Raw genomic sequence first — 14,852 nt, forward strand, 5'->3', positions numbered from 1 at the left:
TGCTATTCATACCACTCCAAACATCATCAGGTTTATTTCACTCATATTACATTCTCAATCTCAGTAGACATTTGAGTTTACTAGCTAGAGTGTAGGTTTTAGAGTCTAAAGGAACAAAATTCATTTCAAACTTTTGTGCTTAATAACTATGTGACCTTCCAAAATATGCATAATCTCTCTAAGCTCTATTTTCCTCATCTGTTAAATGATAATAAAAATACCTATTTCCTAGAATTCTTATAAGGATCAAATGAGATAATATTTGAAAAGTAAAGATATAATAATATCTAGCAACTAGTAGCTAGTAAATTTTTAAAAATTTTTAGACATATTTGTATTTAATTGAATAAGCAGTATGTTAAATAGTTAATTAAACAAGATTAAATAATTATATGGTAACATCATTCTAATTAACTTTATAGTTTTATCCCAACAAAATGTTAGTTTTAAATCAACTAATCTGGCAATCTATTATTATTACAGTTAAAAATGAAGCAGCCTCAGAACATCCAGATACCGCAGAAAATCTTCCAGCAGTGAATCCATCAGTTAATGACCTAATATTTCAATTAGGTTTAAACAAAGTGGTAGGTAAGTAGAGATTTATAATGTTTGGGCACAGTAGAACACTTTCTAAGAGTTAAAGTATTTCAACTGTGTAGTACAGTTATTAAAACAAGAAATTCAAACATAGGACAACCTTTTTCAATTTAATACAGTTGGCCCTCTGTATCCATGGGTTTCACATTTACAGATTCACTTGACCACAGATCAAAAATATTCTGAAAAGAAATTTTCAGAAAGTTCCAAAAAGCAAAACTTTGATTTTCTATGCACTGGCAACTATCTACATAGCATTTATAGGTATTTATGTAGCATTTACATTGTATTAGGTATTATAAGTAACCTAGAGATGATTTAAAATATACAGGAGAATGTGCATAGGTTATAGGAAAATATTACACTGTTTTATACAAGAGACTTGAGCATCTTCAGGTTTTGGCATCACAGGGGATCCTGGGACTAATCCTCTGCAGATACCGAGGGACAACTGTAATAATTTCATTATTTTATTAACCAATTGATATATCAATTAATATGTATCTTTTTTTTTTTTTGCTGTACGTGGGCCTCTCACTGTTGTGGCCTCTCCCGTTGCGGAGCACAGGCTCCAGATGCGCAGGCCCAGCGGCCATGGCTCATGGGCCCAGCCGCTCTGCGGCATGTGGGATCTTCCCGGACCAGGGCACGAACCCATGTCCCCTGCATCGGCAGACGGACTCTCAACCACTGCACCACCAGGGAAGCCCAATTAATATGTATATTTAAAAGAATTTATAATGTGCTCATTACTCCACCAAACAGACATTAATTAGGTAATGCTTAAGAGTTTATCTGCTCATGAAAAAATATATATAGGCTTTTCCCTACATTATGAATTTTCATGACATAGACTAAATGCTATATTATCAGTTCCTCAGAGAACACAATTTTCATTACTTATATCATCTTTTATGATAAGACAATGAAAAAATGGAACTATCGCTAGATAGGCAATATGGCTGCTTTGTGATCTTCCTATCACAAAGTTGGCAAATTTCTAATAGTTAAGAAACCTGTGCTAGGGAATTCCCTGGTGGCCTAGTGATTAGGATTCAGGGCTTTCACTGCCATGGCCTGGGTTCAGTCCCTGTTCAGAGAACTGAAATCCCACAAGCCATGCAGCACAGCCAAAAAAAACCTATGCTAAAGCTGGTGTGGCCAAAGGACTAAGTACTTAAGTACTTTGCAATAAGATAAATTTAAGTGTTCTGTAGCAGCTTCTAAACAACCACTTTAAAGCAGATGTCAGAAAAATGGCAGACTAGGAGGCCCTAAGCTCTTGCTCCCTGACGGAAACATTAAAAAAAAAAAAAGAAAAGAAAAGAAAAAAAAAAGCAGAAAGCCATCAGAACCAACTTTGTCAGAGCATTGGGAAACAGTGAAATGTTTACAGTAACCAAGAGAATGCACAATTAAGAAAAAGCCATCTTCAAACTGGTAAAATTTTGTGGAAATGTGAAGCAGTGCCCAGCACAAAAAAAAACTACAAAGAATAGGAGCACTCCTACCACTAGACCTGCTCTATAGAAAATGCTAAAGGAAATCCCTGAGGTTGATGTGAAAGGATGTTAGACAGTAGGTTGAAGCTGTATGAAGAAAGAAAGATCTACGGTATAGGTAAGTACATGGCAAATATAAAAGCCAGTATTATTGTAATTTTAGTTTGGAGCTCTACTTTTAATTTTATATAATAGTTTAAAGAAAAATAATTATAAGTCTATGTTATCGGGCACGAAGTGTATAAAGATACGATTCATAACATCAGTATCAAAAAGAGAGGGATTGAGCTGTATAGGAGTACAGCTTTTAGATGTTATTGAAGTTAATTGGCATCAATTTAAACTAGATTTTTTATAACTTTAAGATGTTATACATAATCCTCTTGGTAACCAAAAAGAAAATATCTGTAGAATATACACAAAGGAAATGAGAAAGGAAACAAAACTAGTACCTTAAAAATATCAATTGACAGACTTCGCTTGCAGTCCAGTGGTTAAGAATCTGTGCTTCCAATGCAGGGGGCATGGGTTTGATCTCTGGTTGGGTAACTAAGATCCCACATGCTGCATGGCACAGCCAAAAAAAAAAAAAAAAAAAATCAATTGAACACAAAAGAAGGCAGTATTAGAGGAAATGAGGAACAAAAAAAATATAAGAAATACAGAAAACAAATAGCAAAATGGCATCAATAAGTCCCTTAAATGTAAATGGATTAAACTTTCTAAACAAAAGGCAGAGATTGACAGAATGGATTAAAAAAATATCCAACTATATGCTGTCCATAAGAGACTCACATTAGATCAACAAAATTGACAAAACTTTAACTAGACTGATGAAGAAAAAAGAAAGAAGACTCACGCTATTAAATCAGAATAGAAATTGGGAACGTTAGTGCCAATTTTACAGGAATAAAAAGCATTATATTTATTGAATAAAGAAAAAAACATTATATCTCAGTAAAACACTCTTCATAATATTTCCTTATTTGACATTTGTATCTTTAAAAAATACAAAAAGAATTTTAGCAATTTTATAGTAAAATATTTCCTCCAATATTGGAAATGAGATAAATGTGTATTATCACTATTTCTACTCATTTTTGTACTGGCAACCATAGTTATTACAAAAAAATTAATAATAAAACTTGTAAGCATTCAAAGAAAGAAATAAAACTCATAAGTTGCAGATGATGTAACTGTGCAGGTATGTAATCTAACAGAATCTGTAGTCTACAGATAAACTCTTAATCAACTGGATTTATTAAAATTACTGAATATAAAATAAAAATGTATAAAACTCAGTTTTATTTCTATATACTAAGAACACAAAATTAGAAAATGAACATTTTTTAGGAATGATGAAATTTTGTATTAGCACCAAAACAAATAAAAAATCTAGGAATAATTATTTTTTAAACATATGCAAGACTTCTGTCTTCCACTTTAACATGTAAAGAACTTGGAAGTCCTCACTTCTGCCCTCCAAACCAATAAAAGCTGAAAAAACTGAAAGCCAACAACTCTTCTTAGCCCCATCAGAGAATTGAAGTCACAGGGCAAGCTGCCGCTCTCAATCTGTGGAGATAGATGAATATTGAAAATTACATACTCCTGGGAATAGAAACCAACACTGGAGCCAGCAATTAGGAGGAAAACTTAAGAATAATTGAATAATTGCCAGAAACTGAACATGAACTAGGTTGAGCAATAAAAAAGTTCTAGGACACAGCCTTGGTTATGCCATACACCTTCATGAAATTTGCCTCCAGGAGCCCTACCAGGTACCTTAGCTGAGTATCAGAAATAAAATCTACTCATGCTTTCAGCAAAGGGAGGAGAAAAGAAAACATTTGAAATACACCAATAACATTCTTCTTAACAAAGGCCTGCCTTCAAGAAAAACTACTTTACTAGAACCTAACAGATGTGAGGTAAAGGAAATACCAAACTCCGACCTCTTGGACTTTCAACACTGGGGAAGGGAGATATCCAAGTCCAGCCCCCTTTAGCCTTTCTGTCTAAAGAATCTTGAAGAATCAAGAATCTAAAAGAATCAAGAATCTCGTTTCTGGGGGAAACAAGCTGAGAAGCAATTGTGAAAGTCACAGACCATAGACTGCCAATAAAAGACCGAGATCTAATCATAGGATTATAGAATGCTTTTCCGCTCCCTCATACCTTACCACCACTTCACCAAGGCCCGTGGATAATAGGGGGTTACAGATGGAAAAACTGCAATTCTCAGCTTCCATTAAAGAAGTATTTTCTAGGGAAAGCCAAAGACAATAGGGGAGACCAGAAAAGGAAAATAAAGGAAATTTTAGCCTGTGACACCAGCTACAATAAAACAGAAAACACAGTCTAACTCCTCTCCAGATGAACATAAAACATCATAATAAAACCGTATATACTTCAGTTCTTTTACCTGATACATCATGTCTAGCTTTACAAATTATAAGGCATGATAAAAGAGCAAAACACACAGCTGAAGACACAAAGCAAGCATCAAGACCAGATGAAGATATGGCAGAAATTTTGGGATTATCAAACTGGGAATTTAAAATAACTATAATATAATAAGGGCCCTAGTGAAAAAGTAGTCTACATGAAAGAACATATACATAATGTATGCAGAGATTAAACCTCTAAGAAATAATCAAAATGAAATGTTATAAATCAAAAGCACTATAACAGAAATTAAGAATGCCTTTGATGGGCTCCATAGTAGACTGGAAACAGCCAAAGAAAGAAATCAGTGAACTTGAAGATACGACAATAGGAAATTCCCAAACTGAAAGGCAAAGAGAAAAATAATGAAAAAAGTGGAACAGAGTATTTTAAAAACTGTCAAAAATCAAAGGTATAACAACATACTCGTAATGGGAATACCAGATGTATTGCAGAATAAGGAGACATGGAGGGAAAAATAAATATTTGAAGTAATATAGGCCGAGAATTTTCAAAAATTAATAACAGGAACCAAACCACAGGTAGAGAAAGCTCAGAGAACATGAAGCAGGATATATACCCAAAAGTCTATACCTAGACATATTTAAATTTCAGAAAATCAAAGACAAAGAGAAAATTTGGAAAGAAGCCAGAGGGAGAAAAACCCACCTTAACTGTGGAGGAACAGGTGAAATACTACGTAGGACTTCTCTTCAAAAACCATGCAAGCAAGAAGAGAATGGAGTGAAATATTTAATGTGTTCAAAGCAAACAAACAAAAAACCTCATCAACCTAAAATTTTTATACAGCAAAATTATACTTAAAAAGAAGAAAAAATAAAGACTATCTGGGTCAAGCAAAAAGTGAGTAAATTTGTTGCCAGTAGAACTGACTTGCAAGAAATTGTAAAAGAAACTTTTTTTTCAAGGAAAAGAAAAAATGTATCAGTCAGAAACTCAGATCTACGTAAGTAAAGGAAGAGAATTAGAGATGTAAGAAGTGAGGGTAAAATAAAGATTTTAATTTTTTTCTTCTTAATTGATCTAACATAAAATTTTGCTCAAAATCATAATAGCAGCAATATATTGGGGAAATTATTGCTTATGAATAATTTCTGTTACAAGGTTCCTGACTACCCATGAAGTGCTATAGTGTTATTTGAAAATGGACTTGGATTAGTTGTAGAAGTACACTTCAAACTCTAGGGAAACCACTTAAAAATACAAAAAAAAAGAAGTATAATTGATAAGAAGAGGGAAAATGTAATATTTTAAAAGAGAAACAGAACATGGGCCTGCATAGAAAGCAGTAACAAATATGGTAGATATTAATCCAGCTATAACAATAATCACTTTAAGTGTTAATGGTCTAAATATACCAATTAAAAGACAGAAATGTCAGAGTGGATTGAAAAAAAGGTCCAACTATATGTTGTTTATGAGAAACCCACATTAAATATAATGACACACGTAGATTTAAAATAAAGGGATGGAGATAAGGAAACATCAGCAAGATGGCAGAATAGTAGGCTTATTACTTTCCCTCCTCCCAGAGATTGCACTGAATACAAACCTACATACAGATGAATTCCCTCTGGAAGAAATCTAGTTACTAGTTGAGTGACTCCTGTACATCAGTCAACTGAGAAAATACCCACATTGAAACAATTCGGAAAAGCTGAGACATAGCTCATGCCATAAGCCCCACCCCTGGCACAGACACTTACAACTCGGAGGGAACAACTGGAGGGAGCAAAGGGTCTGGATCACACATCTAGAACCCTAGCTTGTAGCGCTGCCACCCAAGTGCCTGGCTCCCAAATTACCTAGCTTGGAGAGCCAGTGTGGCTCAGAATTCACAAGTTCTTCAGAAGCAAATTTTAAAAGGGGGCCATTTTGAAATGGGTGCATGTGCACTTCACACAGCTGTCCTCCTGGGCTCAGTACAGAAGGAATAGGCAAAAATGCAAGGCTTTCAGTTTCTTCCTGGAAGAGATTTGGCTGCATTCTTTCACAGCTGCTGCCTGAAGGTCAAGCTTCTAATCAGCTTCTCATCCGGGAGCTGATTAGGATCCTCCTGGGAGCCTGAAAGAGCTTGTGGGCATTTCCCCTACATTCTCCCTGCAGGTTACTCTAACAGTAAAACTAAGTCTCCAGCTTCTCCTTAAAAGGAACTTGTTCACACATGTAGTGCCCCAATTTTTACAGCTGCCACCCAAGGTGTGGGCCCCCAAATCACCTAGCTCTAAGAACCAACAGTGTTTGGCTTTTGTGAGTTTCCCACAACCACATTAAACTAATAGGCAGTCCTCTGGAGGCTGGAATGGGTACATGGGGACTCCCTGTGCCTTCCCATGGCTCATCTCATGGTTAAAACCTAGTCTCTAGCTTCTCCCTGAAAGGAGATGTCTTAACATCCCAACTTATATGTCTGCCACCCAAGGGACTGACACCTAAGTCACCTAGCTCTGGGAGCTGATGGGGCTTGGCATTTGTGAGTCCCCCAGGCCCAGAGAGATCAAAGATGAAGTTATATATAGGTACAAAAGCACTCTCAGTACCTAGTCTCTCTAGATCAGCACAGAATGAGTAGGCAAAATCCCTCAGCTCCCAGTTTCTCCCTGATAGGAGCAACTATATTTCTAATATTCTAACTTTCCCAGCCTCAGCCTGATGGTTGGGCTTCCAGTTAGCCTGGTAAAGGGGAAGGCAGTTAGTAGTCATCCAAAAGCATGAATGGGTATGGGGGAATTTCCATGTCTTTGGGGCACTGGCTAGGCTTGGCACAGACTAATCTGGGAACCACTAAGAACAAAGACAGCAGGTTGGACAAACACAAAGGTTTTAGGGGCAACCAGAAGATCAAGTCAGGCTGATTGGCAAGGTTCACCTACTACACGAGGCCAGTCTGTCGTGACTGGGAGAGGTAGATGTTTTATGTAATTCACAGAAATCAACACCGAGAATCAAGGAAACTGAAGAAACGGGAATATGTTCCAAATAAAGGACAAATCTCCAGAAGCTGACCCTAAGGAAACAGAGATAAGTGATTTACCTGACAGAGAATTCAAAATAAAGATCATAAATATTCTCACTGATGTTGGGAGAGCAATGTATGAACAAAGTGAGAATTTCAACAAAAAGCTAGAAGACATAAAGGAATATCAAACAAATCATGAAGCTGAAGAAAAATTAACTGACCTGAAAAAAGTCAATAGAGGGATTCAGTAATGGACTAGATCAAGCAGAAGAAAGGATGAGTGAACTCAAAGATAAGTCAGTGGAAATCATTCTATCAGAGCAGTAAAAAGAAAAAATATGAAAAGGAGTGAAGATAGCATAAGGGACTTATGGGATACCATAAAGTGAAATAATATATGCATTATGGGAGTCACAGAAGGAGAAGAGACAGACAGAAAGGGTCAGAAGGCTTACTCAAAGTAATACTGGCTGACAATTACCAAACCTGTGGAAAGAAACAGACATTTAGATCCAGGGGGCCCAAACAATACCGAGTAAGATGACTACAAAGAGACCCACATTGAGACACATTGTAATTGATAAATGGAATATTGCCTGTCATATCAGTAAGCATAGGATGTCGCAGTTGTCAGTGATTGCAGCCTTCCAACGTGAGCCGGTGAACCCTGAGGAAACTCAGGAAGGAAAGAATACCTGCCATCTAGCAGCCATCAGACTGTAGCCGCTTCCTACAGTGAGCCCTGAGGAAACTCAGGATGTGAAAACACAGGACACTGGCCCCAGATAGCTGAGGTGCATATCAAAGGAATGATTTCAGTGAGCCCAGACTCTTGCCTCTTCCCATACATAGAAAAGCACTAAATTCCTTAACTTGGGACATCTGGTTTTCTTTAATTAACAATTATCTATTGAAGTTCAGACTACCTTCCCTTTGTTACAAAACTTTTATATAACCTAGCTCCCCACCTCGCCTCCTCGGAGCAGTTCTCTCAGGGTTACTTGAAATGCTGCCTCCCAGGCAGCCACTATGGAAAGCAGTATGACGTTTCCTCAGAAAAATTAAAAATAGAACTACCATATGGTCCAGCAGTCACACATCTGGGTATATATCTGAAGGAAATCAAATCACTCTCTAGAAGAGACATTTGTACACCCATGTTTATGATATATATACACATATATATATGTATGTATATGTTATACACACACACACACACAATCTAGCCATAAAAAAGAAGGAAATACTGCCCTTTGCAACAATGTGGATAAAACTGTAGGGCGTTTTGCTAACTGAAGTAAACCAGACAGAGAAAGACAGATGATGTATGGTATCACTTACATGTGAATCTAAAATAAGAGTCAAACTCATAGAAACAGGAGAATGGTCGTTGCTAGGTCCTGGGGTGGTAGGTTAAATGGAGAGTGGTTGGTCAAAGGGTTCAAACTTTTAGTTATAAGATAAATAACTTCTGTAGATTTAATGTACAGCATGATAACTATATCCAGTAATACTGTGTTGTATACTTGATATTTCCTGAGAGTAGATCTTAAGCATTCTCACCAAAAAAAAATAAAAGAGAGAGATAGTTAACTATGTATGGTCATGGATGTGCTAATTAACTGGATTGTGGGAATCATTTCACAATGCATATGTATATCAAATCATCATGTTGTATACTTTAAATATATTACAGTTTTTTGTCAATTATACCTTATTAAAGCTGTAAAAAAATAAATATATGCACAAAGAGGCACACACACACACAGAAGGTAAAGGCTTAGGGAAAGATATACATGAGTAGCTATATTATTACCAAAGTAGACTTCAGAGCAAGGAAAATTACTAGGAATAAATACATGCATTAGGTAATGATAAAGGAATCAATTCTTCAAGAAGACATAACATTCTTTAATGTGTATATACCTAACAATAGTGTCTCAAAATACATGAGGAAAAAACTGATAGAACTGCAAAGAGAAATAGGACACATCCATTATTATAGTTGGAGACTTTAACACCCCTCTATCAAAAATGGACAGATCCAGCAGGCAAAAAAATCAGTAACAGCAGTTGAGTTCAACAACACCATCAATCAACTGGATCTAACTGATGTCTATTAGAATACCTCCTCCAACAACAGAAGGATACATATTGCTCTCAAATTCACATACTCTGCTCACAAAGATAGACCTCATTACAAAACAAATTATACCTTGAAGATTTTAAGAAATAGAAATCCCAAAAATTATGCTCTCAGCCTACAATGGAATTAAACTAGAAATCAGTCATAGAAAGATAGCTGGCAAATCCCATAATACTTGAAGAGGAAACAATACACTTCTATAGCACATGTTCAAAGAAGTATCAAAAGAAATCAGAAATATTTTGAAGTAAGTGAAAATGAAAATACAACTAATAAAAATTTATGTGACACAGTGAAAGAAGTGCTTAAAAGGAAATTATAGCATTTGATGCATATATTGGACAATGAGAAAGATCAAAAATCAATTATCTAAGCTCCACTTTAGTAAACTAGAAAAGGAATGGCAGAAAATTTTTGATAAGATGGACTTGTTTAAAATTAATACTTATACTCTGTGAAAGACACTTTTAAGAGAAAGAAAAGACATGCCACATATTGGGAGAAAATATTTACAAAACACATATCTTAAGAAGGACTTGCATTTGAAATATATTTTAAAAGATTAAATTCAACACTTAAAAAAGAACCCAATTTAAAAACTCTCAAAACATCTGAACAGACACCTCATCAAGGATGATGTGAAGATGGCTAAGTGTGTGAACTCACATGTCATTGGATAATTGCAAATTAAAACAACGAGATACCTAATGAAACACACCTAGGAGAATGGCTAATCCAAAACACTGACAACACCAAGTGCTGTCAAGAAAGTGCAGTACAGGAACTCTTGTTCATTCTTGTTGGGAATGCAAAATTCTATACCCACTTTGGAAGACAGTTTGCATTTTTTTAAAGCTCAACGTACTCTAACCATACAATCCAACTATTGTGCTCTTAGTATTTACCCAAATGAGTTAAGGTCTTATGCTCATGCAATAACCTGCATTAATGTTTACAGCAGCTTTATCATTGCCCCAAACTGGAAGCAATCAAGATGTTTTTCAGTAAGTGAATGCATAAACAATCTGTGGTACATCCATATAACGGTACATTATTCAACAATAAAAATAAATGGACTATCAAGCCACAAGAAGACATGGCAGAAACTTAAATGCATATTGTTAAGTGAAAGAACCCAGTCTGAAAAAGCTGTATAATTTCAACTGTATACCACTCTGGAAAAGGTAAATCTATAGGCAGTAAAAAGATCAGGAGTTCCCAGGGGTTCAGGGTGAAGGGGGATAAATGGTTGAAGCTCAGGGAATTTTTAATGTGCCAAAGCTATTTTGTAAGATACTCTAGTAGTAAACACATGACATTATGCATTTATCAAAATGCATAATGTACATTTATGCACATTATGCATAATGTACTATACAAAATGAGAGTTATCTCTCATGTAAATCATGGGTGTTAATTATTAGTAATGTATCAGTATTGGATTATCAATTGTAACAAATGTATGATCTAATACAAGATGGTAATAATAGGGAAACTATACTGGTGGAAGCGAGTATTTATGAACTCTCTGTAGTTTCTGCACAATTTCTCTGGACTCCTAAATTGCTCTAAAAAAACAAAGTCTATTAAAATGTTTAAAAAGATGTTCAAAGTCTCAACACAGCAAACTGCAAAACATTATTTAGAGAATTTTAAAGAACTAAATAAATGGAACTATATTCCAGGTTTATAGATTAGAAGACTCAATATTTTAAAGAACAAATTTCTTGAAAATTAATCTATGTATTTAATGCAGTCAGTATCAGAATTTTAGCAATAATTTTTCTAAAAATTGACAAGGTAATTCTAAAATTTATATAGAGATGCATAGGGCCAAAGTAGGAAATATAATCTTGACAAAGAAGACTAAAATTGAAGGATATAAAGTACCTGGTATCAGGTATTATTATAAAAATAAAATACTACAAGCAGTTTGCTACTGGTACAATGATAGATAAATAGAGTTAAATGTATTGAAGACAAAGAAGAAAATATGTAACAACAGTAAAAAATACATTCTTTTCAAAATATTTCTATTCATGTGCATATTATAAAATAATAGGCCTACTAGAAAATGCTATAGGAAAATATGTTCCTGTCTTTGGATTAGATATTTTTTAAACAGGATACAATTGATACTAACTATAAATGTAAATGTTTTAAAACTGGATTTAATATTCAGAATTGTATCCATTAAAATACACCATTAAGATATTTAAAAAGCAAATGACACTCACCATTGCAGCAAAAAGAGTAAAATACTTAGGAATAAACCTACCTAAGAAGGTAAAAGACCTGTACTCAGAAAACTATAAGACACTGATGAAAGAAATCAAAGATGACACAAACAGATGGAGAGATATACTATGTTTGTGGATTGGAAGAATCAATATTGTGAAAATGACTATACTACCCAAAGCAATCTACAGATTCAGTGCAATCCCTATCAAATTACCAATGGCAGTTTTTAAAGAACTAGAACAAAAAAATCTTAAAATTTGTATGGAGACACAAAAAACCCTGAATAGCAATCTGGAGGGGAAAAAAATGGAGCTGGAGGAATCAGACTCCCTGACTTCAGACTATACTACAAAGCTACAGTAATCAAGACAATATGGTACTGGCAGAAAAATGGAAATATAGATCAATGGAACAGGATAGAAAGCCCCAGGGATAAACCCATGCACCTATGGTCAACTAATCTGTGACAAAGGAGGCAAAGATATACAATGGAGAAAAGACAGTCTCTTCAGTAAGTGGTGCTGGGAAGGTAGCTACATGTAAAAGAATGAAATTAGTACACTCCCTAGCACCATACAGAAAAATAAACTCAAAATGGATTGAAGACCTAAATGTAAGAGCAGACACTATAAAACTCTTAGAGGAAAACATAGGGAATACACTCTTTAACATAAATCACATCAAGATCTTTTTTGACCCACCTCCTAGAGTAATGGAAATGAAAACAAAAATAAGCAAATGGGACCTAATGAAACTTAAAAGCTTTTGCACAGCACAGGAAACTATAAGCAAGATGAAGACAGCCCTCAGAATGGGAGAAGATATCTGCAAATGAATCAACGGACAAAGGATTAATCTCCAAAATATATAAACAGCTCATGCAGCTCAATATTAAAAAATCAAACAACCCAATCAAACAATAGGCAGAAGACCTAAATGGACATCTCTCCAAAGAAGACACAGATGGCCAAGAGGCACATGAGAAGCTGCTCAGCATCACTAATTATTAGAGAAATGCAAATCAAAACTACAATGAAGTATCACCTCACACCGGTTAGACTGGGCATCATCAGAAAATCTACAAACAACTGCTGGAGAGGGTGTGCACTGTTGGTGGGAACATAAATTGATACAGCCACTATGGAGAACAGTATGGATGTTTCTTAAAAAACAAAAAGTAGAATTGCCATATGACCCAGCAATTCCACTACTGGGCATATACCCAGAGAAAACCATAATTCAAAAACACACATGCACCCCAGTGTTCATTGCAGCACTATTTACAATAGCCAGGTCACAGAAGCAACCTAAATGCCCATTGACAGACGAATGGATAAAGAAGATGTGGTACATAAATACAGTGGAATATCACTCACCCATAAAAAAGAATGAAATTGGTTCATTTGTAGAGGTGTGGATGGATCTAGAGACTGTCATACAGAGTGAAGTAAGTCAGAGAGGAAAACAAATACCGTATATTAACGCATATATGTGTAATCTAGAAAAATGGTGCAGATGAACCTGTTTGCAAGGCAGAAATAGAGACAGATGTAGAGAACAAACGTATGGACACCAAGGGGGGGAAAGCGGGGGGGGGTGGAGGGATGAATTGGGAGATTAGGATTGAGTAATATGTATAAAATAGATAACTAATAAAGAAAAAAAAGAATTGGTTGTTCATCCACAATTCCACAAAGTAGAAACTCAGCAGGTCGTTTATGAAAGAGCTGCAGTAAAGGTTAATTAGCACAAAGGGAATTATTCTTTGTTGCTGTGGAGTTAAACTTTAGCCTTAAATTCCTGGTTTGTTAAAATAGTTTCAGTACTTAATTTTCAGGGCCATGATTGAGTTTTAGCTAGCCAGTCCCAATGCTGTAAAGAAAACATTAAAAATAAATCATTTCAACCCTTAAGAGAAAAAAATGCAAATGACAGAGTAGGTTTGCAGCACAAATATCCAACAGAAAGCTTTCAACCAGATATTTAAAGAATTTCTAACATAGAAATAAGAAATAAATTGAAAACCCAATAGAAAAATGGTCAAAATCTTAAACATGTACTTCACCAAAGAAGATATCTAAATCACTAATAAACATTTGAAAATTATAATCCTATTAGTAATCTAGAAAATTGGAGTTAAAATCATGAGGATACTATGACATACCATCATTGAGCCTAAATCAGAAAGAATGACAGAATCAAGTCATAATGTTGTAGAGCAACTATTACAGAACTTTCAGAAACTGCTGGTAGTAGTATAAACTGATATATGCACACACTGGAAAACTGTTATTTCTACTCCTTATTGGGAACTCCAATAAGATTGATGGCTGACTTTTCATCAGAAACTATGGAGACCAAAAGGCAATAGGATGGCCTATTCAAAATGCAAAAGAAAAATAACTGTCAACCCAAAATTTTATATCCAGCGAAATTATCTCTCAAAAATAAAGGTGAAGTAAAGAGATTTTAAAACAAATAAAAAACTGAGAAAATTCATTGCTAGCAGATTCATTTTATGACAAGTACAAAAGAAAGTTCTTCAGGCTGAAAGCAAGTGACCGCAGGCAGTAATTTGAATCCCCTAAAAAAGAGGCTGGGTAAAAGTAATTCTGTAATTACAAAAGATAGTATAAATACATACATGTAAAGAAATAAAGCAATAATTAAACAATAATTAAACATAAATAATGTTAAGTTTTAAAAATGACTTTATATATATATAGCTTATAGGTTATTATATTTATAATACATATAACAACAGTGCAAAAATGTGGAGGAGGAAATAATGGTATATGAGGGTAGCATTTCTATACCTCACTGGAATTACTGGAATTTACTTAGTATAATTCTGATGTAGATTCTTTTTTCATTGTGAAAAAATTGACCTATAACACTGTGTATTTAACATTTACAATGTGTTGATACATTTGTA

General features: G+C 34.9%; 1 protein-coding gene across 1 annotated transcript in view; it reads left to right on the forward strand.

Moving 5' to 3' along the window:
* The window catches only part of CCDC7 (coiled-coil domain containing 7), a gene marked incomplete at its 5' end in the record, with an annotated part of 157,268 nt that overhangs the window by 79,586 nt on the left and 62,830 nt on the right, over positions 1-14,852 (forward strand). The window contains 1 exon segment of the mRNA XM_082617670.1: positions 484-591. Within this exon segment, the coding sequence (XP_082473796.1) occupies positions 484-591 (108 nt within the window).

This window comes from Mesoplodon mirus (assembly GCF_964341445.2).
Source record: "Mesoplodon mirus genome assembly, chromosome: 4".
In the NCBI taxonomy this organism is placed as follows: Eukaryota; Metazoa; Chordata; class Mammalia; order Artiodactyla; family Ziphiidae; genus Mesoplodon; species Mesoplodon mirus.